The sequence below is a fragment of the Fragaria vesca genome, linkage group LG5 (genome assembly GCF_000184155.1).
Source record: "Fragaria vesca subsp. vesca linkage group LG5, FraVesHawaii_1.0, whole genome shotgun sequence".
Taxonomy (NCBI): domain Eukaryota; kingdom Viridiplantae; phylum Streptophyta; class Magnoliopsida; order Rosales; family Rosaceae; genus Fragaria; species Fragaria vesca.
The window spans coordinates 26,279,075-26,303,707 of NC_020495.1; the positions used below are offsets into that span (position 1 = coordinate 26,279,075).

Sequence of the window (24,633 nt, forward strand, 5' to 3'; positions counted from 1 at the left end):
TTTCCGACCCGAAAAAACCGAAATACAAACCTTTCTCCGATCACCGTTATCTCGATTTTCATGAATCCTCACAACAAAAGAGATTAAATAATATCACACAGTACACAACAAACAGAAAAAAAAGTCTTCAGTAATCCCAACTGCCTATCTCTCCCTTCACTTTCCCGCCGCTCACTCTCATCTTCAACCTTATCTCCACCGATTCTCCAGAACCTTCCCGAATTCTCCAATGCCTTACCTCCGGTTCTGCTAGCACAGTTTCCATGTTTCCGAGCGGCGCAATCCGGCGGAGGCTCGCCGCTGTTCTGCGGCCGTGGCTTCGGGAAGAGCCGGAGCTCGAGCTCAATTTAGGGCTCGTCAACTCGCGTGCGGTGGCTAGGAAGCTCCGGTTCGATACCGCGGCGCTGAACCGGCTCGGCGATGATTCGGACCGGTTTTCGTATGAGGAGGTCAGTGTCGAACAGCTGAGCGTTCGGTTCTCCAACTGGCTCGCTCCTGCGTTTTCGATTGAATTTCATGGCGTCAGAGTTGTGCTCTCGACTCGGTGAGTCACTAGCTCGCTCACTGTGTTCAATTTTTTTTTTGTATTATTATTCTGAGCTTGATTTTTTCTTGTTGGAATTTCAAGTGAGGTGAAGGAGGAGCGAGTAGCATTTGCAGAGGATATGATGAAAAAGAAGAAGAAGAAGCTTTCTGAGATTGATCCTCAGGTAAACATTCTTGCTTGCTTAGTTTGAATTTGAGGTTATTTTCGTTTTAACTGTAGTTAAGGTGAAAAAAGAAGAAGAAGAAAAGAATTGTTTGTTTACTTTGAGTGGTGAATCGAATCGGAGAATTACTGAGGCTTCTGGCTGGATTTCAGGGGAGTGATGTGCATGCTTTCCTGGAAAAGCTTATGGCTACTTGTTCGACTCCGAAAAATAAGTTCAAAACATCTCTTTTGAATGTGTTGCTCACACACTGTCAGCTTCAAGTGCATGATATTAGTGTCCAAGTCCAGGTTCCGATATTAAATGATTCGTTTGTTTGTTCACTGGATATAGAAGATATTAATGTAGATCCTCAGTATGTTGATCGCGGGTGTCTTCTTCGAGGCCTGTTTGGTACAGTCTTTGTACCTGTGAAGGAGAGCTCTTTTGCTATAGTAGGTAGTGGTTGTGAGGTTGGGTTTAAGAGGGCAGGTCAGCTGAAACGCGTCTTGTTGTTGAGTGAGTTGTGCACTGGCATTAATTTGAATGATTTTCAGGTTGCGGACATCAATCTTCGAGTCCCTGAAATACATTTTGCATTTTCTCCGGATGATGTTTCTTTGTATTTGGCATTCACTAAAGCATCATCCCAAGAATCACATTGTGCTAGAGATGGCAGACAACTGTGGAAGCTAGTGGCGAGTAGAATTGACAGTATGACTCCAGCTCATAGATGGTCGTTGCAAAAGTCAGCTGTTGTCGTTTGTTTATGGTTACGTTATGTCAATGCTTATGAGTATTTACTGAGGCTAATTGGATATTATGATGATCACTTATTAAGAAGATCAGCTATTAGAATCTATGAGGACAAGATGCTTTCGAGTTCTGTTAAATACCACTGGAAGGTGATTTCTGATATAGAGAAAGAGCTGCCAGTGGAAGCTATTGCACAGGCGTGGAGAGTGGCCCGTAATAGAGCGGCATCAAATGTTCAGTGTCCCGAATTCAGTTCCCAGAAATCATTTGTGACCACAATTTTCAACTTCCTTCTCATAAGTCTTTCGTTATTAGCTTGTACCTGGAGATTTTTGTGTAAGATAGTCTTTTTGATTATGCACCCCTTAGTTTTTAGGAAAACATTAGCCAATGAGCCAAAGAGTGCAGATCTGGATATTGTTTCTGAAGGTCCGTGTACACAGTTTTGCTTCAGTGTGCTGCTTGGAAAAGTTCAAATCACTATCTCTCATAGAAATGAAATTCAACTCTTTGTAAATAAAAAGTTGAAATCACATCTTGGAATCACTTACTCGGATTCACTTTCATTTCGTCTTTCAGTTGATGCACTATTATTAAAATATGTAGCGGATATGTGTGAAGAGTCTTTACTTATATCCTGTGGGCAACTAAAGGTCAGATCCTCATCTCTTATGGAAGCTCCTGTTAAAGAAAGCAGTTCGAAATTGTCTTTTAGTTCTATGGAAGCACATTGGAAGGAGAGCAATGATAATTGGAAGAATATTCTTTGGGGTGAGCCAGCGGAAATATTGTCACTTTTAGAAACTTATGAAACTGGTTCTGCTGATCATATGGAAGGTTCTTGTGTCTCATTTCTGAAAGACATGTGGTTGGATTGGAGAAGTGAGTGCGATAAGTTTGGGAAAAGTGAAATTCAGTACTCTGAAACTCCATTCCTTCTTTGTGAATTTAAAAACTTCTTGATATATCCAGACCTCAAAACATCCGATTCTGGTTTTTTGAAGTTCTTTTTTATTCTGGGAAAGTTGAATCTTGTTTTGGGATATTCATCAATAGTATCATTGTCTCTGCTACTTAGGCAGACACAACATGCTCTATACTGGGCAGAGGCCAATAGTCAGTCGTCCAATTTTTCATATTCTCCAAGAACCAGTGAGAGTAAACCAGAAATCAGTCTGGATAGCAAATACAAGTGCTATGCTAATAGATTAGAAATAGCATTGCTTGAGCTGCTTCCAAAGAAACAGGTTCAACTAGGGGCATTCATTACTGGTCCTCACATCCTTATGTCATTGGGGAAGAACTTTGATGGTGGCAACAAAGAGACAAATCATGTACATATTCAGGACGATTTTCATCTTGTATTTGATGTGCACCATATTGAAGCTGCTGTTTGGCCAACCTCAAAGTTTGATCTTGCATCATTTCCCTCAGCATCTGATGATGTTGAACCAGAGTGCCTCAGGATGGACCAGCCTCTGGTAATTGATATCTCCAAATCTAATAATGGGAAGTATCAAGCTCAGGGTGGGATGTCTCTTGGTTCCTACATTCGTGTTGATGGGTTAGATGTCTGTCTGGTCTCCGCAGCAGGAAAACAAAAAAGCCAAATTTTGGTTTCTAAGCCTATGACTTTGCAGTTCTTGTCCTCCAGGTAGGATTTTTTTGTGATGCTCCTCATTCTGATAGCATACTCTCTTGTGATCTTCTCTACAATTTTTCAGAAGTGCTTATATGATGGTTGCTTGATTGAACTTTTAGAACCTATTTTTATAATCCGAATTCTCCAGTCATAACACACAGTACTGGATTTTAATGTTAATTTGCTTTTGAAATCGTTTCTGGTACATTTCTATTCGGCATTAAGGATTTTATTCACACAGGAGTTTTTTCTTTTTTTAATCTTTAATTTTTAATTTTTTAATTATTATAATTATAATTATTTTCATTATTATATATGCTTTTTGATTTCGAAGATAGAAACTTTTCTATTTCCCTCAGTCTATAAGAATAAAATTTATGTCCTGTCCTGAAAGTTGGAATTCTTTATTTTTCAGGGAGTATGTTCATTCATTTAGCACAAATGTGATTGCTTCCTCTGCAGCTTTGTTTGGGAAAACTGAAGGATTCACTGTTTTATCATATATGGATGAGTTGGATGTTCTCTTTCAGGTGGTTGTTCTTTTTTCTGCCTAGTTAAAGTCTATTTTTGTTTTTAGTATTGATTTTTTATTGTTCATTATACTAGCATAGAGATCATTAATGATACAGTCCAGCTTCTTACTGAAATGGACCCATACAATAGTACTGAACTTCAGTTTTCACCTTTTCTTAATGCTTGGCTCACCTCTACTTAACTATGAGATTGTATTTTGATGTTGTGTACTTGGAAGAAGAGGACTAAATAAGCTTTTGTTGGGGTTGAGGCATCTCTTATGTGTTAAGTTTGATATATAGACATTCTGTGCATGTTCTTGTTTTTGTTGCTTTTCCTTTGTACTCTACTCCTTTTATAGGAGTCTTCTTGCTCCCTCGCTAAATGCCTTCCTTGTTGGTGTCGTAATGTTGGTTACTAAAATGATGACATTTTCAAAAGGACCAGAAATTTGGTGTCTGTTATCAATATTCAACACTAGATTGATTTCATCCATACCAAATTCTTATGACTGAAGAAAGATCTTTCTGACAGGTGCTTGCAAATTTATCTTCTGCAGTATCATATTCATATAGACAATTTGCATCTATCAGTGACATGCCTTTGCAATTTCCAAAGCAACAATATTCATATGCTGAATCTGGGAAAGAGGAGATTACAACGCATGAACCTCCCTTGAGTTATAGCAGTATCCTATTTTCAACTAATGCAACCTTCAAAATCAAGTCAATGGATATAATTGTTCACAGGTCTAGAAAGAGTGATTATGTGAGGAGCTGCCTAGTAACTTTTGATGCTTCAAGTAGCAAACAGTTTTATGAGCATGACTTGCCTGATTATGGAATTTGGATTTCAGTTCATCACACAAGTATTGATATGTCTTGCAAAGAAGGAAAAGTGATACTCCTTTCTAATTTATCAGAGATTCAGTCTTCAAGTTTTAAATATAAGAATCGGAGATGTAAAAGTCCTGTTCAGTCTGCAGATAGTGATCTGCTACGGCAATCGTTTGACTGCATATATCAACTATCACTTTCTAGTTGTGAAGTTGATTTGTCACTGTTCCTATCTCAGAAATGCCCATCTATTGGCACTGTTAGCAACAAACTCGATACTAGTTCTGTGGGTGAAACAGAGCACCCGGAAAATTTCACAGTCACTAATTCTGAAAGCTCAGGTCATCAGAACTATACCTTTATTGAAGGGTCAGAATTTGCTTCAAATATTCGACCACCAGGCTTAGGCCATTGGTTAGTTGTAAATCTTGCACTGGGTAAGATCTATATGGGAAGGTGCTCAGCAAAGAATGTTATGAATGAGGTGCATCAATTAAATAAGCTTGTGTCATCAGTTTCTGTTGGCGGTGAATTTCAGAGAATCAGTTGCGAAATTCAGGTGATTTTTTTTGCTTGTGTAAACTGAAGAGGTATACAGTCCGTTTCAGATACGGACGTCCGCACCGCCTTAAAGTGCGGACATCCCTCCGTTCGCCACCGTACGGCGCCGGCGAGGGCGCGCCTCCACCCCAGCAGACTCCAGCAGCTTCCCCAACCGCTTTCCATCCCCGGCGAGTCCACTGAATTCTAGTTTTCCGGCGAGATTGAAGTTTTGGATGATCTGGCCGGAAAACTGGAATTCGGCGGACTTGCCGGGGAGGGAAAGTGGTCGGGGACGCTGCTGGAGTCCGCTGGGGTAGAGGCGCGCCCTCGCCGGTGTCGTACAGTGGCGTCAGGAAGGATGAAGAGCCGTGCGGACGTCCGCACCTGATAATCCCTGTGTGTATATATATATATATATATGTCCGGATCTAGAGAGGACCTCTTAAACTCTTAAAGTAAGAATGTTTTTAGTTCTAGCATGTATTTTGACAATCAAAGCCACCCATTCCCTGGTTACTTACCCACATATGAATCCTACAAAAAATTAGCCAAAATGAAAAACGTTTAACCATTTGATTAGCACAATATTTGATTTAATTTTATCTAACGGCCTACAATTGTTTACATCAATTTGAATGACCAAATGATTATAGAATTAGTTGAAATTTTGTAGACATGTTTCTTGCATATGAATCTAGAGGATCAACGGTTGAGATCGTTAACAGAAGTCATCTACTAATGTAAAATAGTAGAAATCCTCAAATTCTTAAAGTAAGGAGGTCCTCTTCAGATCCTCCCTCTATATATATATATATGTATATATGTTTTGTTTTTGTTTTTTTGGTTTAGGTTAAATATATTGTTTTCTGAAATCTGGACCGAGTTTCAGTTCAGTCCTATTGTTCTAAGTTTTGTCTTTGGAGAGAAACAGATTTGATTGCTTTACAAAATAAAGATTACACAGCAGTGGAATATAAACAAAGATATATAAAAGAAACTTAAAACAAACCGGACAAAAGAAAGAGCGGAGCAATATCGTCTTCTAAAAGTTGCAGTAATGGCAAGTAAAACACAAGACTGGCAAATGAAATGATGTCACCGCATCAGGTTATATTTAAAACAGATTTGCTAAGATATAGAAATTGTGCAATTGAAGAAAGAAAAGAATGGGGTTGCTTAGTTTGGAATGCTGTGGACCTAAATGAAATTACCTCAAATTACAGGGTAATTAATATCTGTTATTCTGCCCTATTTTTTTTCCTTTTACTGTTTTTCTGCACAGGTAGAAATGTTATGTCTTTTTGATGTAATGATTTTGGATAGAACCTGTTGAATGCATTCCTTGTGCATGATATTTAACTCACCTTTTCATGTAAGTGACTCATGATGCTACTTGACAGGGTGGTTTTCTTTTCCTTGAAACGACAGCTTCGGCTACCTTGTTGCGATGTTTTTCTTCATATCTTGATTGCTTCACAAATATTTTGTCTGGCTTACACTCATCTGATAAGCACGTTGAAGAAGATAAGCCCATCAAAGAAGCTGATACTGCTGTAAATATGACTAGACCAGATAGTCATTCTGATATGGACTCTATGCAAGAGACTTCTTGTACATCTCCACAGATCGAAGGGGGACAGAAGGAAGCTTTTATCTTAAATATTTCTCGCTTTTCTTGCGCTCTTGTGATTCAGGAAGAGAATGGTATATGCAACTGTTTTCCACTGTAGTTCCAATGCATACATACTATATACATATGTAAAGAGTTATCCACTTTTGCAGGTGCTGTACAGGAACTCGTGTTTGAGATTGATGCCCATTTGAATATTGAGTTGGAAAACATGCGAAGAAAATTTATATTTAAGCTTTCTCGCATATCAATCCTTTCTCAGGTTCTTCAAGAAATTTTGGAAAATCAAACCCGAAGTTCTCAAGTTTCTTCTGTCCCATCAAAGGTTTTTCTATCTCATGTTGCATCAGGAGTGTCTACAGGTTCTCAGCACATGGATGAGATTCATCCTGTTAACAATGCAAGTAGTTCAAGAGGGCCTGGATCACAGGAAGAGCGGTCTGCACATAGTTCTCTGCATGAGGCGTTTCGTCATCAGAAATATATCCTGAAGGGTCAAGAACAAGCCTCCAGTGAGTGTGAGTCAAGACAGGAAGGGGAAACTGTCTTCATATCAGTTGAGAAGCCCCCTTTAAATGAAGTTTGGATTGGAAGCGGAACTATTTCATGTTTCGATATTACAATATCTCTATGTCAAATAAAGGTGAGCAAGCCTATATTTCTCTGGATGCTTTAAAATTTGAATCAGTATCTTAATGTGCCATTTGATTTTCTCATATTGTTCAACATGTACCGCTGAGTCTGATCTTCGTTTTTGCATCAGATGCTTTTGTCTATGATTTCATCATTCTCTGGGGTATTTGGGGAGGAGGTGATCAGTGAACCGGATAGAAGGCACTGGTCGAGTAACGAGGAATTTAAAAACAGTTTGGAGACGGTGGTTCCTAATGGTATAAAACTAAATCTCTCTTGTTTGTAGAATTCGGAGGATTTGAGCTAACAAATAATATTGTCTTTACAGGTGCAATAGTGGCAATTCAGGATGTCCATCAACATATGTATTTTACAGTTGAGGGTAAAGAGAATAAATACAGTTTAGCGGGTGCAGCTCATTATTCTCTTGTGGGAGAAAGCGCTCTTTTCATGGTATGGTACATTGCAACTTCACATTTCTAGGTTTTTCCAAATTGAAATTCTGTTTTTTTTTTTCCTGCAATAAATCAGAATTCATACAATTTCGAGCTACTTTTTATTGAAGTATTAAATTCCAAGAATGTTGTTTAAAATACTGATATAATTATAAGTTTTTGGTTTTTCACTTCCGCTTACCTTTGAAGGGGTACTGTGATAAATATGTTACTATCTGTAGGGAATGCTCAGGTATTGGTCATTTTAGTTGCATATGATTGTTTGGCATGCTAATTATGTCTACTTAGCGATAATTTATGTTTAATCATGCTATATAGTTCCTAAAGTTGAGGTACTCAATTTAGATTCTCTAATCTAGTACTCAATATAACAAATAAATATTTTGCTAGGTGATGCTTTGATTAACATGAGATCAAGTTTCAACTAAGCTTTACCCAAACAGAAAAAAGATGATAAAACCAAAAAAAAATGGAACTAAAATACTGAGCTTTTAAATAATTATGCAATTGACTCAGCTTTGGTGAAACTCTTTAGTTACTGCTTCTTCTCTCCCTTTATCTTCACTGTGTTGCCATCTCTGCTGAACATGTGTAGGTCAAGTATAACAATCAAAGGGGATGGAAATCATCATCTTTGTGGTTCTCCTTGATATCATTGCATGCCAAGAATGCTTCTGGGGAGCCATTGCGCTTGAACTACAGTCGAGGATCTGATTTTGTTGATGTCTCTAGTGCGAATGATAATGCAGCAGCACTTTGGACAACCATTTCTTGTGAGCCTGAAAGTTACGAGGGTGACATTGACTGGGAGCCCTACAATCAATTGGTGAAAAGGACCTTTTACCTTGTGAACAAGAAGAATGACTCTGCTGTTGCTATTGTAGATGGGATTCCAGAGTTTGTTAGAAAGCCTGGAAATCCGATCAAGTTGAAAGTATTCCATAATGCTTCTATAGCTCCTGATATAAAGGTGGATAGCTACCCCAGATTGGAATCGATTGCTAGTCTGCAACATAACCCACTGAGTGATGAAGGCATAACTTCTGGAAGTGGAAAGCTTCCATGCATCTATGTCACATTTGACACAATTTCCTTGACCATTATCCATGAACTCGTAGATACAAAAGATGTACCTCTCCTTCGTTGTTGCATTGGCGGAACTGGACAGTCCAAACATGAACTTGAAGACTCAAAAGACATGGCTCTCCTTGGTGGCTGCAGTGACAGAACTAAACCCAAATTTACTATTCAAATTCTCCCTTCTAAAGCTAGGGTTATAAGCTCCTTAACAGCAGTGGCATATTACTTTGATGCTCAAAGAAACAAATGGTATGTATTTATGCTGTATAAGTTGTTCATGTTCTATTATTTCCTCATGGGTGAATCAGGGTGAGTTTGTATATCAATCCAGTCCTCATTTCACCAGCTTTTGGTACATTGTGACTATTGCGTTTGAATGCAGGAGAGAACTTATCCACCCAGTTGAAACATGCTTTTTCTATCGCTCAACTCACAGTTCAGAAGGTGTTTCACATGGAGTACCTGTTCATATCCATTGCAGAACTAAAGAGGTTAAGATTGTGATTTTTATGAATGATGACAGCAATAAACATTTAGTTTTCTTCAACTAAAAAAAAAAGATTTGCTCATTTAATTAGGACCGAAATGAAACGAAAGCAGAAATACTTTTTGACTATTCACATATATATATATATATATATATATATTTTTCCTTTGGTCTGATTCATATATCTTTGTTGTGACAAAACTGGAATATCACATTCTTGCAGTTGAATATATCCCTATCCGAGCTTTCATTGGATATACTTCTCTTTACAGTTGGGAAACTAAATTTAGCTGGTCCTTTCTCAGTGAGAAGTACTAAGATTTGGGCCAATTGTTGCAAGGTTTGCTACTCTCTCATATCATCAGTCCATGTTACATTAAATGTCGTTCATACTCAAAACATACAGTATTGAATATTCTTCAAATGACAATAGGCATAATGATGCATGTTTTATATGTACATATCAAGTGCTTTAGTTTGCATGCCAATCGTCTTCCTGATGAAAGGGAGCTCCGTCTGTCAGCATATTAGTGTGTCTGTTGCAATGAGCGATATGCTCACTATGACTCAATTCATTAACTTCCACTTGCTCACATAAAGCAAGTGCCAAAGAGTTATGGACAAAACTGATGTTTCAGGTTACTTGATATTTTGGTTGGGAGGGCCATGAGTCCCCATGGATAAAATCTTCCCATAAATGGCTAGAAGAGCTCGACTTGATTCAGTGGATAATCCACCGAACCTTATTTTTGTGGTTTTTAGGATTAATTACAAAACACTACCCGAACTATGATGCTATTTTCATTTTCATACCTAACTATCAAAAACTTGCATTTTCATACTCGAAGTTTCATTCCGTTAGCATTTTGATACCCTAACCACTAACACCGTTAAATTTTGAGGGCATTTTAGTCATTTCAATAAATATATCATTTTTTACATTTACTTTAACAAAATAATTTATTTTTGAGGTTATCAAATACAAATAGAACAATTTACTTTAGCAAAAATATAAACAAAAAAACAAAAAAACTCCAAAATGAAATATTTATTTTTGCAACAATAGTGATAAAAGTTAGTAGAACTCTTGTATGTATATATATTTAACCAAAAATAGATTAAACATGTTTATATAAAATTTGATAAATTTCCATCGATATTCAATATTTTCTCGATATAATTTATTTTAATTATATATTTTAATTTATTTTATTTCGTTTTGCTTAACATGTAACTCCAAAATATATATACATACAAGAGTTCTACTAACTTTTATTACTATTGTTGCAAAAATAAATATTTAATTTTGGAGTTTTTATTATTTTATTTTTTTGAAATTTTTTGCTAAAGTAAATTGTTTTATTTGTCTTTGATTCCTCAAAAAATAATTATTTTGTTAAAGTAAATGTAAAAAATGATATATTTATTGAAATGACGAAAATGCCCTCAAAATTTATGGTGTGTTAGTGGTCAGGGTATCAAAATGCTAACGGAATGAAACTTCAGGTATGAGAATGCAAGTTTTTGATAGTTAGGTATGAAAATGAAAATAACATCATAGTTCGGGTGGTGTTTTGTAATTAATCCGTTTTATTATATACATAGTCCATCTTCAAAACTATTAATTGACAGTAATGTTGGCCTGAAGTGAAAAGATGTGATATTGAATTCGGTGTAATGCATGTTTAATCTAATATCTTTGGGATCAAATTGTCTGAGAGCTTAGCCTTTAGGTACTCTTGCCTGGAACCAAAGACATCATAAGTTAATGTGACCTTGTTTGAGGGGTTATAATTTAAACATTATAAACAGAGTAGCTTCCTGCTATTGGTGGTACCACATTCGTAAGGTTTTAGTTTAATATTTTATTGGATGTTGATGTTTGACAGAGTAGCTTCCTGCTATTGGTGGTACCACATTCGTAAGGTTTTAGTTTAATATTTTATTGGATGTTGATGTTTGTGTTATATTCGATTATTGGTGACTTCACAAAACAGTATCTACTAGTTATGGAGAATTCTTTCATTCTTTGTTTCTCTGTTTCGCTACTTCCCTTCTCAGTGCTTTGATCCTATCTCTTTCTTCGTAATATATTCCATTTCTTATCAAACTCCTGATTATGGCAGGTGGAGAACCAGTCAGGATTAAACCTTCTTTGTCAGTATGATGAGGAAAGTGTGAAAGTTTCCAGAAGGCAGTCTACGTCCATTATTTTAAGGTAGCTCACTGTAGGACTGAATTAATCCACCTTTTCTAGTGTGAATTTTCAAATTGGTTGTTATGTCTTTCTTGGATTTTCTTGTACATTCATTAATCACTTTGTGTTCTTCTCAAGAAAGAAAATGATCGATCTTCATGATATTCTAACTGTAAGGTGCTCGGATTTGGAAAACCAACCTCCAGAGATCGCGTCAGTTGTTTCAGTTCAACTTTCTGGTCCTATATCTTCTCTGACGACCTCTCCAATTCATATCTCTCGTCTAGAAGCGCAAGCATTTGCTTGGAGAACACAAATTATGTCACTTCAAGGTGTGCTGTATTTCCACTATATAGCATAAAAAACTAGCTAAACTTCTTGTCCTTTTTTTTTTGGTTTCATGTTCTTTGAATATACTAACATACATCATTGGGTAGAGGGTACATCCTGCGTTCATTATGTTCTCTAGTAAATGAAATGAATTAACCTTTCCTTTCATTTCTCTAATGAAGTTGGACCCTTGAGTGGATTAAATTATAAAGGTGGAGAATAAACTTAATGATATGTTTAGACCCTTGAGTAGAATGAAATCTTAAGACTTGATGGACCTCTCACTGGAAATTTATGAGGATATGGCTGATGTGAGATATGCCTCCTAAAGACATGTTTAGTGTAAAAGAAGCAGATAACTGAGTTCCTTCCATGGACTGATTGTACACGATAGACATGGAGCCATTTGAACAGACATCAGAATTGCCCAGTGCTTAGTACTAAGGTATATGGGAAGAACCAATTCAGCAGAGTAAGTTTTGATTAAACTTACTGGATGAGCTTGGCTCAAGCTGGTGGATGACGATCTTGAATATCATGAATTTAGATTCTTAAGTGCATTCCAGCTAATTGTTTTATGGTTGTTGATGATAATTTCAGCATTGGATTAGTTGCTTGTGTTTGTATTCACATGTTCCCTTTGTGTTTCAATTTTGATACAGATTCACAAACTTACCCTGGACCATTTGTTATAGTTGATGTTTCAAGGAAATCTGAGGTATTTTTATTTTCGTCTCCTCTGAATATCATCAGTTCATTCTATTCGGTCATTTGGGTTGTATTTGTTATATGGTTTATAATGTTCCTCCTGTTTTAGGATGGTTTGTCGATTCGTATTTCTCCTCTCATAAGAATACACAATGAAACTGGATTGTCTATAAAGCTACGATTTCGACGACCTCAGCAGAAGGAAGATGTTTTTGCTTCAGTGGTGCTTAATGCTGGTGATACATATGACGACTCCATGGCCATGTTTGATGCTATAAATTTGGCTGGTGAAGAAAAGAAGGCCCTGAGGTCTTTGAGTCTTGGTATTCATTTGTTCTAATTCAATCAAAATGCCAATTTCTGTTATCCTTTTTTCTTTTAACATGGCACTTAATGATCACTGTTATTAGCATACTTGAATTTTCGGGTATTGAATCCATTCTGTCAACTAATTCTTATCACGCATGTACTAAATTACTTTAGAGTTGGTTCTTATCATCGCTGCTCTAGCTGTGGAAACATGGGGTTGGTTTTATTTTTTATTTTATTTTATTATCTTTTTTTAGTCAGAAACAGAAATCAGGATATATTTGTTGCTCTGATTTTAACTGGGTTCCATTGAAGTTTGAAGCTTGATGCCAAGTGGTTTTGTTGTTTTGTAGTTACTACCATGATAACGTATTGAAGGCAAAGTAGGGCTGTCTTCCTATGCAATCTTCTGCTTTCATTTCCTTTCCACTTATCTTTGCTATTTTCCTGATGCATGGTTGGTGAATGATTTGCAGGCAATTTCTTGTTCTCCTTTAGACCTGAAATTCCAGAAATTCCAGATGGCTTAATGAACTCTAAGAAATTAATTTCAGCAGAGTGGTCAGATGATCTTAAAGGTGGAAAGGCAGTTCGTCTCTCTGGAATTTTTCATCAATTAAGCTACAAAGTGCGGAAGGCTTTGTTTACTGAATCTGCGAAATCTTCCTTCAGCACTACCCATTGCACTCTTAAATCGGAAGGGGAAAATACTGTGGATATGCATTTTCTGATTCAGAGTATAAAGAGAAAAGTTCCTATTGCACAACCTGATAAGTCTATGAATGTCCTTGAAAATAGCAAATCACAAGTTGCATTACAAGAGCAGAAGGATATTTATCTTCTTCCTACAGTGTGTGTTTCCAATTTATTGCATACGGATATACATGTCTTTTTGAGTGAATCAGGTAAGGAAATACTGAAATGGGATCTTCTGTATCACCATTAATTATCTCACTTTGTAAGTTCTAATTATACTATTTAAATCAGTGCAGATGGACGTCCTACTACTGTATCTGACAATCTTAGGAATCAATCAACCATATCTTGCGGTTCCATGGTTGAATTTTATACCAACCCTTCCATTATTTTCTTCACTATCACTCTGACTGGTTTTGATTCAACCTGCAAACCAGTGAACAGCAGTGATTGGGTCAAAAAGTTACTGAAGCAGAAAAGTGATGTTCCTTCTGTCGACATTGATCTGGATTTTGGTGGGGGAAAGTGTTCTGCTACCTTAAGATTGTCTCGAGGGAGCAGAGGCACCTTAGAGGTTGTTATGCAATGGCTGTTAGCTTATACAGTATTCTTGATATTTTTTTATAGGCAACAGGCATCAAGCACATGTTGATCTTTTCCATTTGAAGTTGTGCAGATATATTTTATATTGTTGGATTTAATCTCTATGTTGCATTTGCAGGCTGCTATTTTCACATCATACTCCCTGAAAAATGATACAGAATTTGGCCTTTGTTTCTTTGTGCCTAATAAGAGGCCCCTTTCTAGGTAATCCCTCATTCTCATTAAGTGAGAGTTTTGATAAGCAGCTATTTATGCTGCCTGCTTAATAGCCATTACATGTGTGTAGGGATGAAGCAGAGAACTATGGTTCTAGCATTCCTTCAGAATTTGGATTATATTTGCCTCCAAAGTCAACAAGATCATGGTTCTTAAAGTAAGATAATTTGTTGTTAACAAACTTTTTTTTTTAACTGCATAATTTTTATAAGTATAACTATCATCAATATGGCATTATGGACAACGTATGTACCCTTCATTGGCAGATCCAACAAAGTGCGTCTCAAATTGCTAAAAGATAATGCATCTGAGACGCTTATCGACTTGGATGCTTTATCAGGACTTGCTGAGATAAGCTTGGAAACAGAGGAAGGAGCTGGAATTAGATCTATTACAAAGCTTGGGGTTTCAACAGGACCACCTTTGAGTAAAGTGGTTGTGCCATCACAAGTAGTAACTATGGTCCCAAGACATGTTGTAATTAATGAATCGGGAGAAAACATCATTGTTCGTCAATGTTATTTGCAGGTTATGTCTTGGTGGTTCCTGCTGTTTTCTTTTAGCTTATGTGTTTTTTATCTGTTTGTTTCTTTATCCATCCATATTTATACGTTTCTCTACACTGTGTTCTGAGTTTCTTCTTTGTGTTCATCTGGACAGGATGACACTGTTGGCATGATCCCTGTAAACAGTAAACAGAGGGCGCCTCTACAGCTGTGGAATGTGATAAACAAGAAGAGAGATGTCAGTTTGTTTGAGCGTGTTATGAAAAAGCACAGAAAAGCTAATGATGATTCACCAATATATCTCCAGTTTCGATTGAATGAGTCTAAATTAGGGTGGTCGGGGCCAGTATGCATTGCTTCTCTAGGAAGGTTTTTCCTCAAGTTCAAAAGGCAGCAATTGGACCAAGTGACAGCACTAGAAAGCAATGTAACAGAATTCGCTTATGTTCATCTTGTTGAAGAAGGCTCTACTCTTGGTTTACACTTCCATAAACCTCCAAATGTCAGTCTCCCATACCGGATCGAGAATTGCTTGCCAGATGTGTCGATAACTTACTACCAGAAGGTTCTGCTATTGTTACACTTCTAATTCTCAACTATTGATGGATACAAGTTGTAAGCATTCTGGGAGTGTTAATTTCCCTTTTCATTGTTTACATGAACTTTCCAGGATTCCTCAGAGCCAGAGATTATTGGATCAGAAAGTTGCACTGATTATGTTTGGGATGATTTGACTCTTCCACATAAGTTGGTCGTCAGGATCAATGGTACTCACCAATCTCTTGTTACTCTGTATTAGCTGTTCAAAGTAATTCATCAGAGTACAGATGGAAGTGTTATTTGACACTTTATGCAATAATCATCAAAGAGATGAACAAACTTTCAACTGAATTTTACCACATCGTATTATTAAGGACTTGTCTTCTCATCCATTTTAACCTATGATATGATTGTTTCTGGAAAAATGTATGCGCATATTTGTGCTGAACTAAAGCACAGAATTTAGGTTTTGATACTTCGATGCCCACGTGCAAACCAGGCAATGTAAACACATTGTTTCTAGTACCCTTGTAACATGGGTATCCATAAATTATGATCTTTTTGAGGGTTGTCGATAGTTTGATGGCTAATGTAGTTGGTTGTTTCTTGCAGATAGTCTTCTACTACGTGAAATTAACCTGGATAAGGTGAGAGCATGGAAGCCTTTCTACAAAACCAGGCAATGGAGTGGACTGGCCACTCATTTACCTTTGGGAAAAGACTCGGGGGACAAGAAGGGTGATTTTGGTGAGTTTAATGGCATGGAGATGATGAAGGTGGGGTTTGAAGTATATGCAGACGGTCCAACCCGGGTTTTAAGATTTTGTGAAATCTCTACCAGTCACAAGGGAGATAAAATGTTTCACTCATGCGAGAAGATTCAGCTAAGAGTTAATCAGTTTACAATTCATCTACTTGAACATGAAAAGCAGGCAAGTTCCTCAATTACCTGTTGATATTATGCATCTCCTGGTCAGTGGTTCAGAAAGTCTTCTCCATTGCTTAATTGTTTCTCAGTTCAGATTGTGGCTGTTGTGCTTGATCCAATTCAACCAATTAGATTTAATGGTAAAATTTTATGTATGGGATGGAACTTATGTTTGCTGACTTGTCCTTCCATTTGTGCTTCTCTTACTTAATCCAGTAACCAATGAAAATCCAAAAATACAAACGGTGGAAAGATAAAAAAAAATAATAATAATGGCTCTGGCTGAGTTTCTATTTGCAGACTAGCATGAATTAGCTGGAATATGAACATTTGTTTCCACCAATAGTCATTATTGGTGGAAAAGTTACCATCCATTTCACTTTATGGTGTTCAAGTTTACTTTCATTACATTTCAGTGTTTAACAACCAGGGTCGTGCCTTTCAAGTTTTACATCATTATTCTGGGTAGTGGCACCCATATATTTTTCTTTAGAAGGTTGGTCGACTAATTGGTTCTCTCTGATGTTATGATTCTGAAGGATGGAGAAGATATGGAGCTACCTGGTTATACACCAATCTTAGCTGCAAGAATGGGGAATATAAACTTTGATTCTGTCTTTACATATGAGCAAAAGTTTAGCCAGATCAGTGTACAGGTAATATTTATATGCAGGTTGCCTTACTTAGAGTCAAATGGTTGTTACGTGTCATCTTCAAGTATACTCTTGTAATTAAAGGTTTTAAACAATGCTTGTTCAGTAATGTTGTTTAATTCATATTCATGCCTTTGTGGATTGGCGCAGTCATTGAATTTGGAGCACAAGTGGGTGGGTGCTCCTTTTGCAGCAATGCTCCGTAGACATCAATCAGACTTCAATGATTCAAATGATTCTGTACTCAAAATTGTCATTGTCTTGCTGTCAACTAGTTCCAATGTTGTACAAATTAAGTACGCGTCTATTGCTCTGCAGGTAAATCATCACCATAGTCTCAGTCTCTTATGCTAATTCTGTTTATTCTGTTTCTTGTTCTAGAGATTTTGGATATTCTATCTTTTTATCTTGTGATAAATATGTCCTATAAATATCCTAGTAGTATGTCCACTACTGCAATGTCTGTACCAGCTCTGAGTTTGTGACTTGGTCTTCCACAGCCAATGGATTTAAATCTTGATGAGGAGACATTAATGAAAATTGCCCCATTTTGGAGAACATCTCTTAGTGAGGGGAAGAGTAGCCAGTATTATTTTGATCATTTTGAGATCCATCCGATAAAGGTTAGATGCTATTTGTTATATTCCGTGTTGAATCAGTTCATTATAGCATAATCTGTCTTTCCATATTATGCTTATAGAAAAGTTATCCTTAGTTATATTCTAGAGGAATTGACCTAATTGTATGCCCTTGTAGATTATTGCAAACTTTCTTCCTGGCGAGTCATATTCAAGTTATAGCTCAGCTGAGGAGACTCTGAGGTCCTTGCTGCACAGTGTAGTTAAGGTGTAAAAAATTAGCCAAACTTTTCCTTTCTAACACTTGCATGTTTCATCTCTGTCCTTTCTGGAATATCATTATCCTTTCTCCATCACTTTCTTTTTCCTGATGTAGGTCCCTGCGATAAAAAATAAGGTTGTAGAGCTCAATGGTGTTATGGTCACTCATGCTCTTATAACAATGCGTGAATTACTTATCAAATGCGCACAACATTATTCATGGTAAACCTTCAAATATGTTGTCTTGATATGTGATTTATAGCATCTTTTGGTCATTAATGAGCAATAATTTGAATGTTCAGGTATGCCATGAGGGCTATATATATTGCAAAGGGAAGTCCGTTGCTTCCACCGGATTTTGTGTCGATATTTGATGACTTGGCTTCTTCGTCTCTTGATGTGTTCTTTGATCCTTCTCGTGCATTAGTGACTCTTCCAGGTTTGACTTTAGGTATGTCTTCCGCACTGGCAATCTTTGATGCTTCTCTTTCTTTTCTTCCTTTTCCCTTTCTCGTGTGTAGGGTCGTTAATACTATGATGGACAATTACGGCAACGCCAACAGTATGCTACAGTATTATAACTATAACGCCAAGTTACCAAAGTATTATGACGGTTGTCTTATTTCGTTTTCCTTTTTACTTTTGTTTTTAACAATATCTGGATTATGTATCCAGACAATTTTATTGCACCCTAAAGATGCAAATCATGACGATTAGACTTCAAAACCATGTCAGACCATCTTCATAAGTACTGGTGTTTGCACAAAAAATATTTTCATGATTGTCAGGCAATAGTTGTGTTCGGCGTCTACATGGAAAGAACAGATTTGTTACAACCAATAATTTTTAGATTCTTTCAGTATCAAACTCTGGTGCTCTTTAATATTAATATGTAAATATATTGCTGTTTCTCTTTCATTTCCTCTGTGTATTTTTTTTTCCTCTTCTCTCTAGTATCATTATCAAGATTGGTGTAACTGATTAGCACGTGGAAATAAAAATTTCTTCAAATTTCATCTCCTCAATAACAGGGATGAGGATTTTCTTTTACTTTTTGTTTTATCATTAATACATTTAACATGTCAAATATGCAAATAAGAAAGTATACAAATTATATTCATCAAATATTCCAACTTTCTTGATCTGTAACTGGATGCGCCAAATCATAGGAAATGTATTTATATGATATATGTTGGTGCAAACTTTTAAAAGTTCAAAGTTTAATTCAGATAATTATTTTATATGAGGTGATTGGTCTATGCGAGATCAGATTAAGTGTAACTTATTAAAGATTCTAGTACTACTGTCCAGCTATGGATTGTTATATGACATGTATGTTGGCTCATGTTACATTTCCAGGTGTCTAGAAAACCTTCACTTCCTCTTTAATAATACTTCTGTTTCGTATTATTTCTTAGGTCTTTTAAATAGTTTTTTTTTTTTTTTTTTTGGATAATAGGGCTTTTAAATAGTTATGTTTCAGCCTACTAGAATGATTTTTTTTTTCTGCTTTCGCTGTTTGGGCCAGGTACCTTCAAATTAATCAGTAAATGCATCGAGGGTAAAGGATTTTTGGGGACGAAACGATATTTTGGTGACTTAGGAAAATCTGTAAGTGCTATATTCTCTCATTATAAAAGATGTGTGTGAACTCAGTATGCATACCCAAAACTGTCAAATTTATGGTTGGCTTTGCAGTTGAGGACGGCAGGGTCAAATGTACTGTTTGCTGCAGTCACTGAAATATCAGACTCTGTTCTAAAAGGAGCAGAAGCAAGTGGTTTTGATGGAGTGGTAGGTTTCATCTTAGTTACTAGCTCAAAGATTCAAAATATGATGTGTTAGTTGATCTAATGAGAAATGACATCTGGAACTATTGTACTTTCAAGGTCACCGGCTTTCACCATGGAATATTGAAATTGGCTATGGAGCCATCATTATTGGGAACTGCTTTGATGGAAGGTGGCCCAGATAGAAAGATTAAGCTTGATCGCAGTCCTGCTGTTGATGAGGTAATATCTGTTCATATCCCTCTCAGCTCTTGTAGTGACTAGTGAGTGGCATTTTATTGGGTTAGCTTCCTATTTTGTTACTTCCAATACTAGTGAAAGTTATCAGCTGCCTCCTTTAGCATGTCCTAGACTCTGGGTACAGCTTTTAGGACATTGTTAACACCAGAATGGCATTGTTAGCTTGCATAAGTACCCCGTTTTGGTCATTGGTGCCTGTCAATCTTGTACAGAACCACCATAGCTAAGTACAATAAAAATGAGCTTAAGACACTGGGGCTAATTTATAGAGAGATAACTGGTATAAGTTCAATTGTTTACTTTATTTTTTAAATGTTTTGAATTAAACCTCAAGTTTAATCAGATTCAATCTGGTGGAGCAGTGAGTAGACCAACTATTGCCTTACTAACTATAGTGTAGACTTGAAGCGAGTAATTTGTACATTTTGTTCAAGCTGTGAGCATAGATAGGTTAAGCATGTAAAATTATGATACCAACAGTATGTAAAGGGCGTCTTTTTAGAACAAAATAGTGAGGACCTTTGGTTCAATGCCACCATGTTTGGGACTGTTTATTTGTTCAATGTCTATAGATTAGTTACCAATTAGTTTTTGGTACTTCTGCAGTTGTATATCGAAGGATACTTGCAAGCGATGTTGGACACGATGTTTAGACAAGAATATTTGAGAGTCAGAGTCATTGATGATCAGGTAACGTTAATAGACTGAAATGTTTCCATAGATGAGTCTAGATCAAAATTTCTATATATGAATACTTATCTTGATATCTGTACTTTGTATTGACTAGTCAGTTGAAATCTTCATGTAATAAGGATGTCCAGTCTCTGCGCTCTGATGTTTGTTTAAATCCAGCAAAAGAAAGAAACCTACTGGAATATCTTTTGAGTTGATTTGTTTACATCGCATGCCTTCATTCTTCTAACCTAGATTCTAATCCTAATTTGTGTGTTTGTGCTAAGGTTTACCTCAAGAACCTGCCCCCAAACAGTTCCCTTATAGAGGAGATTATGGATCGTGTGAAGGGGTTTCTTGTGAGCAAGTCACTTCTGAAAGGAGATCCCTCAATAACTTCCCGCCCCTTGGGTCATCTTCGAGGTGAACGTGTAAGTGTCCCCGTTCTCCTCTCAACCTCTTATGTTGGTCGTTGGAATTTTCCGTATTTCAGATAGATACCATTTCAATACCTATTAGTGATTGGGACTTGTGAGTTTTGAGATGATGTCCATCTGACAACTTTGAACTTAGCCATGTTGTTTACCCTCACTCATATGCATAATTATAATCACCTTATTCGATAACATATAACCTACTGCATCTCACCACCAACATGAGTTTACGCTTTCATCCATCTGAAGTAATTAAGAGAAACTTTATAACAGGAGTGGAGAATCGGCCCAACTGTGCTGACATTAGGTGAGCATCTGTTTGTGAGTTTTGCGATCCGGATGCTGCGGAAGCAAGCTAACAAGTGCATCGCCAACATCAAGTGGAAGCCAGAGAGTGATAGTGGTACGTCAATTGTCCCTGCAAGCTCCTCGGAAGAAGTGGTGAAGGGTAAGTTTATTTGGAAATGGGGAAGTGGGATCGGTAAGTTTGTTTTGTCAGCTGTAGTAGCATATATTGACGGAAGGTTATGTCGTTCTATTCCTAATCCTGTAGCTCGCCGCATTGTTAGTGGCTTTCTGTTGACTTTCCTTGATAACAACAATAGCAATGAATGAACTTTGCCTATGTTTTTCTTTAGTTTCATCTCTTTTGCTCGCTCGCTTGCATGGCTACCCGAAAGATATTAATCCAAGTATTTCTTCTATACTGAGCTATTGAGCTGCGTCTCCAAAAAAGGTTGTATTAGTGGTTTTTTCTGTTAGTTAACTCTGTAAGCAAGCATGTGATGTGATCATCTGGTTGCATTGTTGCAATGGGATACTGATTCCTTTCCTACTAGGATACTGATTGTGAAATTCGCTATATAAAGAAGGGAGAATGCTAGCTGTAAGGTATTCCAATTATCCATGAGAGAAGTCAAAAGAAGCCGTCGTCGTCAATATTCAAATTTGAATATTGGTGATCTCCCTGATCCTCTACTGGTTGACATCTTGTGTCGACTTCCGTGCGAGTCTGCTGTTCGATGCAAGTGTGTGTCCAAGCATTGGTTTGGTCTTATATCCGATCCTTTTTTTCTTCGCCGCTTTCTATGTCTCCAAAGTCACAAACAAAAACCGATCATACGCACCTTGATCTTCTCCAACACCCCAATCGAAAATAAATTCTTTTCCATGTCCTCCTCACCCGGAATAAATAACTGGCCTGACTTCAGTTTTCTCCCTTGTTTTCAATCTCCTTCCGTGGAAAAAGGCAATGAGCCCGTTGTGTTAGGATCATATAATGACCTAGTATTGTGCTGCGCAACCAAGTACTATCAAAGTGACTACTATATCTGCAATCCGCGCACCAAAAAGTGGGTTCGTCTTCCTCTTGCCCCTAGTAGCTTTGAGAAGATACGAGTTGGATTCGTATGCGAACCCTTCTACAAGGAAGTAGTCGCTGGTGAAAAAGGTCACTTCCAGCTTGATTTTGAATATACCTTCATGGTTGTACGCTTAATTTCTGAGGAGTCGACAGCCGGCCAGTTCCACCTGGAGGTTTTCTGTTCTAAGAACGGTTATTGGTTTAATTCCATTGTGTATAGCCAACAAAGCTTTAATTTTGATTCTTTGGCTGATAATATAGGCATTGCTCACAAGGGAATGTTGTATTGGTGGAGCCTCGAGGGATTTCTCATTGGGTTGAAATTGGATGTCTGCTCCAGTATCAAATATTGTGCATCCTTTTGTAGCTTCATCGAAAAGCCTCTAGGTGATCGGTTTGGAGGTGGATATGAGTTACTAGGTGTTTGCCGAGGCCGTATGCGGCTATGTCAGTTGTTCGCTATTGGACACTATGATATAACCGAGACTTTTCTTCGTATATGGGAGTTGAGAGAGGATGATGATCAGGTTAATAAGATCAATGACGACAGATGGTGTTTAATAGATACACTTTCCATCGAACACATTTTTTGGTGGGACAATCCATCCTCGATTAAACTTCCCCCAGAGGACGACCTGGTTCTCGCGCCTCACACGACGACGGTGCTAGCTTTTGATCCAAATAATGAGGATATCCTGTTTCTACAAATGCGTCAACACGTTTTCATGTGTAACATCACTGATAAGACAGTAGCACTGACCAATGTTACTCGTTATAAGAGTATCTATGGCTTCGAGAGATCTGTCTCTCCGCTTGTACTCCCATGGTGGCCGACACCAGTTCCTACACTACCATGTCCTCCTATCAGAGCAATTGATATCTTGTAGTCTCTATCTCTCTTAACTCTGCCGAAACAGAAAACCATGGTGCTAACGAAAGAGTATAGGACAAGCAAGTCCTTCAAATTACATGTACATAGTTTTATCTCCTCCTACTGAAATTTCAAGTATGCATAGTTTCTAAGCAAATATATTGTTGATCTAACCGAAATTATACTGATCTGTCGATTACGATAACTTTTGATTTGAAGTTCTAACTCCTGAGCTATTAGGATGGATGTATGTGTCCACCATGCTTCCATTGTGAGCTAGTGAAGCTGCGTCTCCAAATTAAACGGTTGTATTAGTGGTTCTTTCTGTTAGTAAACTATGTAAGCAAGCATGTGATATGATCATCTGGTTACAAGTAAATCAAGACACACATGTTACATCAAGATTTGTGAAGCTTGATCGTCAGCTCCATTCTTGTCTCGATCGAAGCTTGATCGTCAGCTCCATACTTGTGCCTTCAATATTGACATCATGTCACATCCGTCACCGTCAAGAATTAGAGTTACAACTTACAAACCTAAGTCGATCGAGATTTCTTTTATCATCCAGTGTTGTAGACCAACCGGATTGAAATGTCAAACCATTTTTAGAGAATGATAAGAGTATCTTTAGCAATACCAGTTATTTTATAATTAAATTTTATCTAAAATAAATAAAAAGTTATTTTGGTTAACCATTTTAGAAATCTTTCTACATCACTATTCTCTATTTCAACTAAAGTTTGATTTATATTATCGATTAAATAAAGAAAAATTCATTTAAATATGTTTTATTATTACATAAAATGACTTAAAATGAATACTTTGAATTAATATAAATTATAAAGAGCCTCTACTTGCTAGTTAAATATAGCTAGCGAGATAGCTAAAGTTAAAATAGTGAGCCACTTATTAGTCTGCTGGAGCTGGTAAAATTAATAAAAAACTAAAGTTGCTCTTTAAAATGGCTAAACAACCGAGTCTGCTAAAGATGTTTTTATTAGTCTGCTGAAGCTGGTAAAACTGATAAAAAACTAAACTCGTTTTTTAAAATGGCTCCTTAGCCAATATTGATCAAGCCAACTTAGTATGAATGTGCATGTGATTAGGCCCTTGTCTCACTATTTGATTAAGCCAACTTGCCGCTGGAGCTTCTTCTTTTGCTTTGTGTCTTTTGTGACTTTCAGGGATTGCTTTGCTAACATTTACTTTCCTTTTTGCCTTATATCACACCTGATAACACATACTTGCCATCACTTAGTGCTGAGAATCCATAGATTTGCCTCGTTTAATTCTCTTGTCTCTCTCGTAATCCCACCACGCAGCTTCCTTTGTCTTGCTTCTCTGTTGTTAAAAGTAGCTACTTGTATTTGATTTTGACAAATTTGTTTGCTCTGCATGTCCAGGCTCTTTCTTTGTACCCGTTATCTAATATATTAAAATCTGGTCAAAGGCTTTCTAGCTATGGTGATTTGAA

At 37.1% G+C, this 24,633-nt stretch overlaps 1 protein-coding gene across 1 annotated transcript; it reads left to right on the top strand.

Annotated features, from left to right (window-relative positions):
* Positions 1 to 85: 85 nt before the first annotated feature.
* LOC101304881 lies at positions 86 to 21,567 on the top strand. The gene is made up of 38 exons (XM_004301821.1): positions 86 to 544; positions 629 to 710; positions 863 to 3,099; positions 3,503 to 3,617; positions 4,135 to 4,995; positions 6,380 to 6,683; positions 6,762 to 7,252; positions 7,373 to 7,499; positions 7,571 to 7,695; positions 8,293 to 9,026; positions 9,160 to 9,268; positions 9,488 to 9,604; positions 11,391 to 11,482; positions 11,639 to 11,793; positions 12,454 to 12,509; positions 12,609 to 12,822; positions 13,285 to 13,713; positions 13,801 to 14,078; positions 14,226 to 14,311; positions 14,394 to 14,480; positions 14,590 to 14,721; positions 14,794 to 14,851; positions 14,984 to 15,165; positions 15,253 to 15,394; positions 15,500 to 15,596; positions 15,982 to 16,301; positions 16,837 to 16,953; positions 17,101 to 17,268; positions 17,451 to 17,573; positions 17,707 to 17,796; positions 17,905 to 18,011; positions 18,092 to 18,240; positions 19,318 to 19,400; positions 19,488 to 19,583; positions 19,679 to 19,801; positions 20,426 to 20,509; positions 20,779 to 20,922; positions 21,199 to 21,567. Exons 1-38 carry the CDS (start codon positions 264 to 266, stop codon positions 21,538 to 21,540), a joined length of 9,537 nt encoding a protein of 3,178 aa, XP_004301869.1. The 5' UTR covers positions 86 to 263; the 3' UTR covers positions 21,541 to 21,567.
* The last annotated feature ends 3,066 nt before the right edge of the window (positions 21,568 to 24,633 follow it).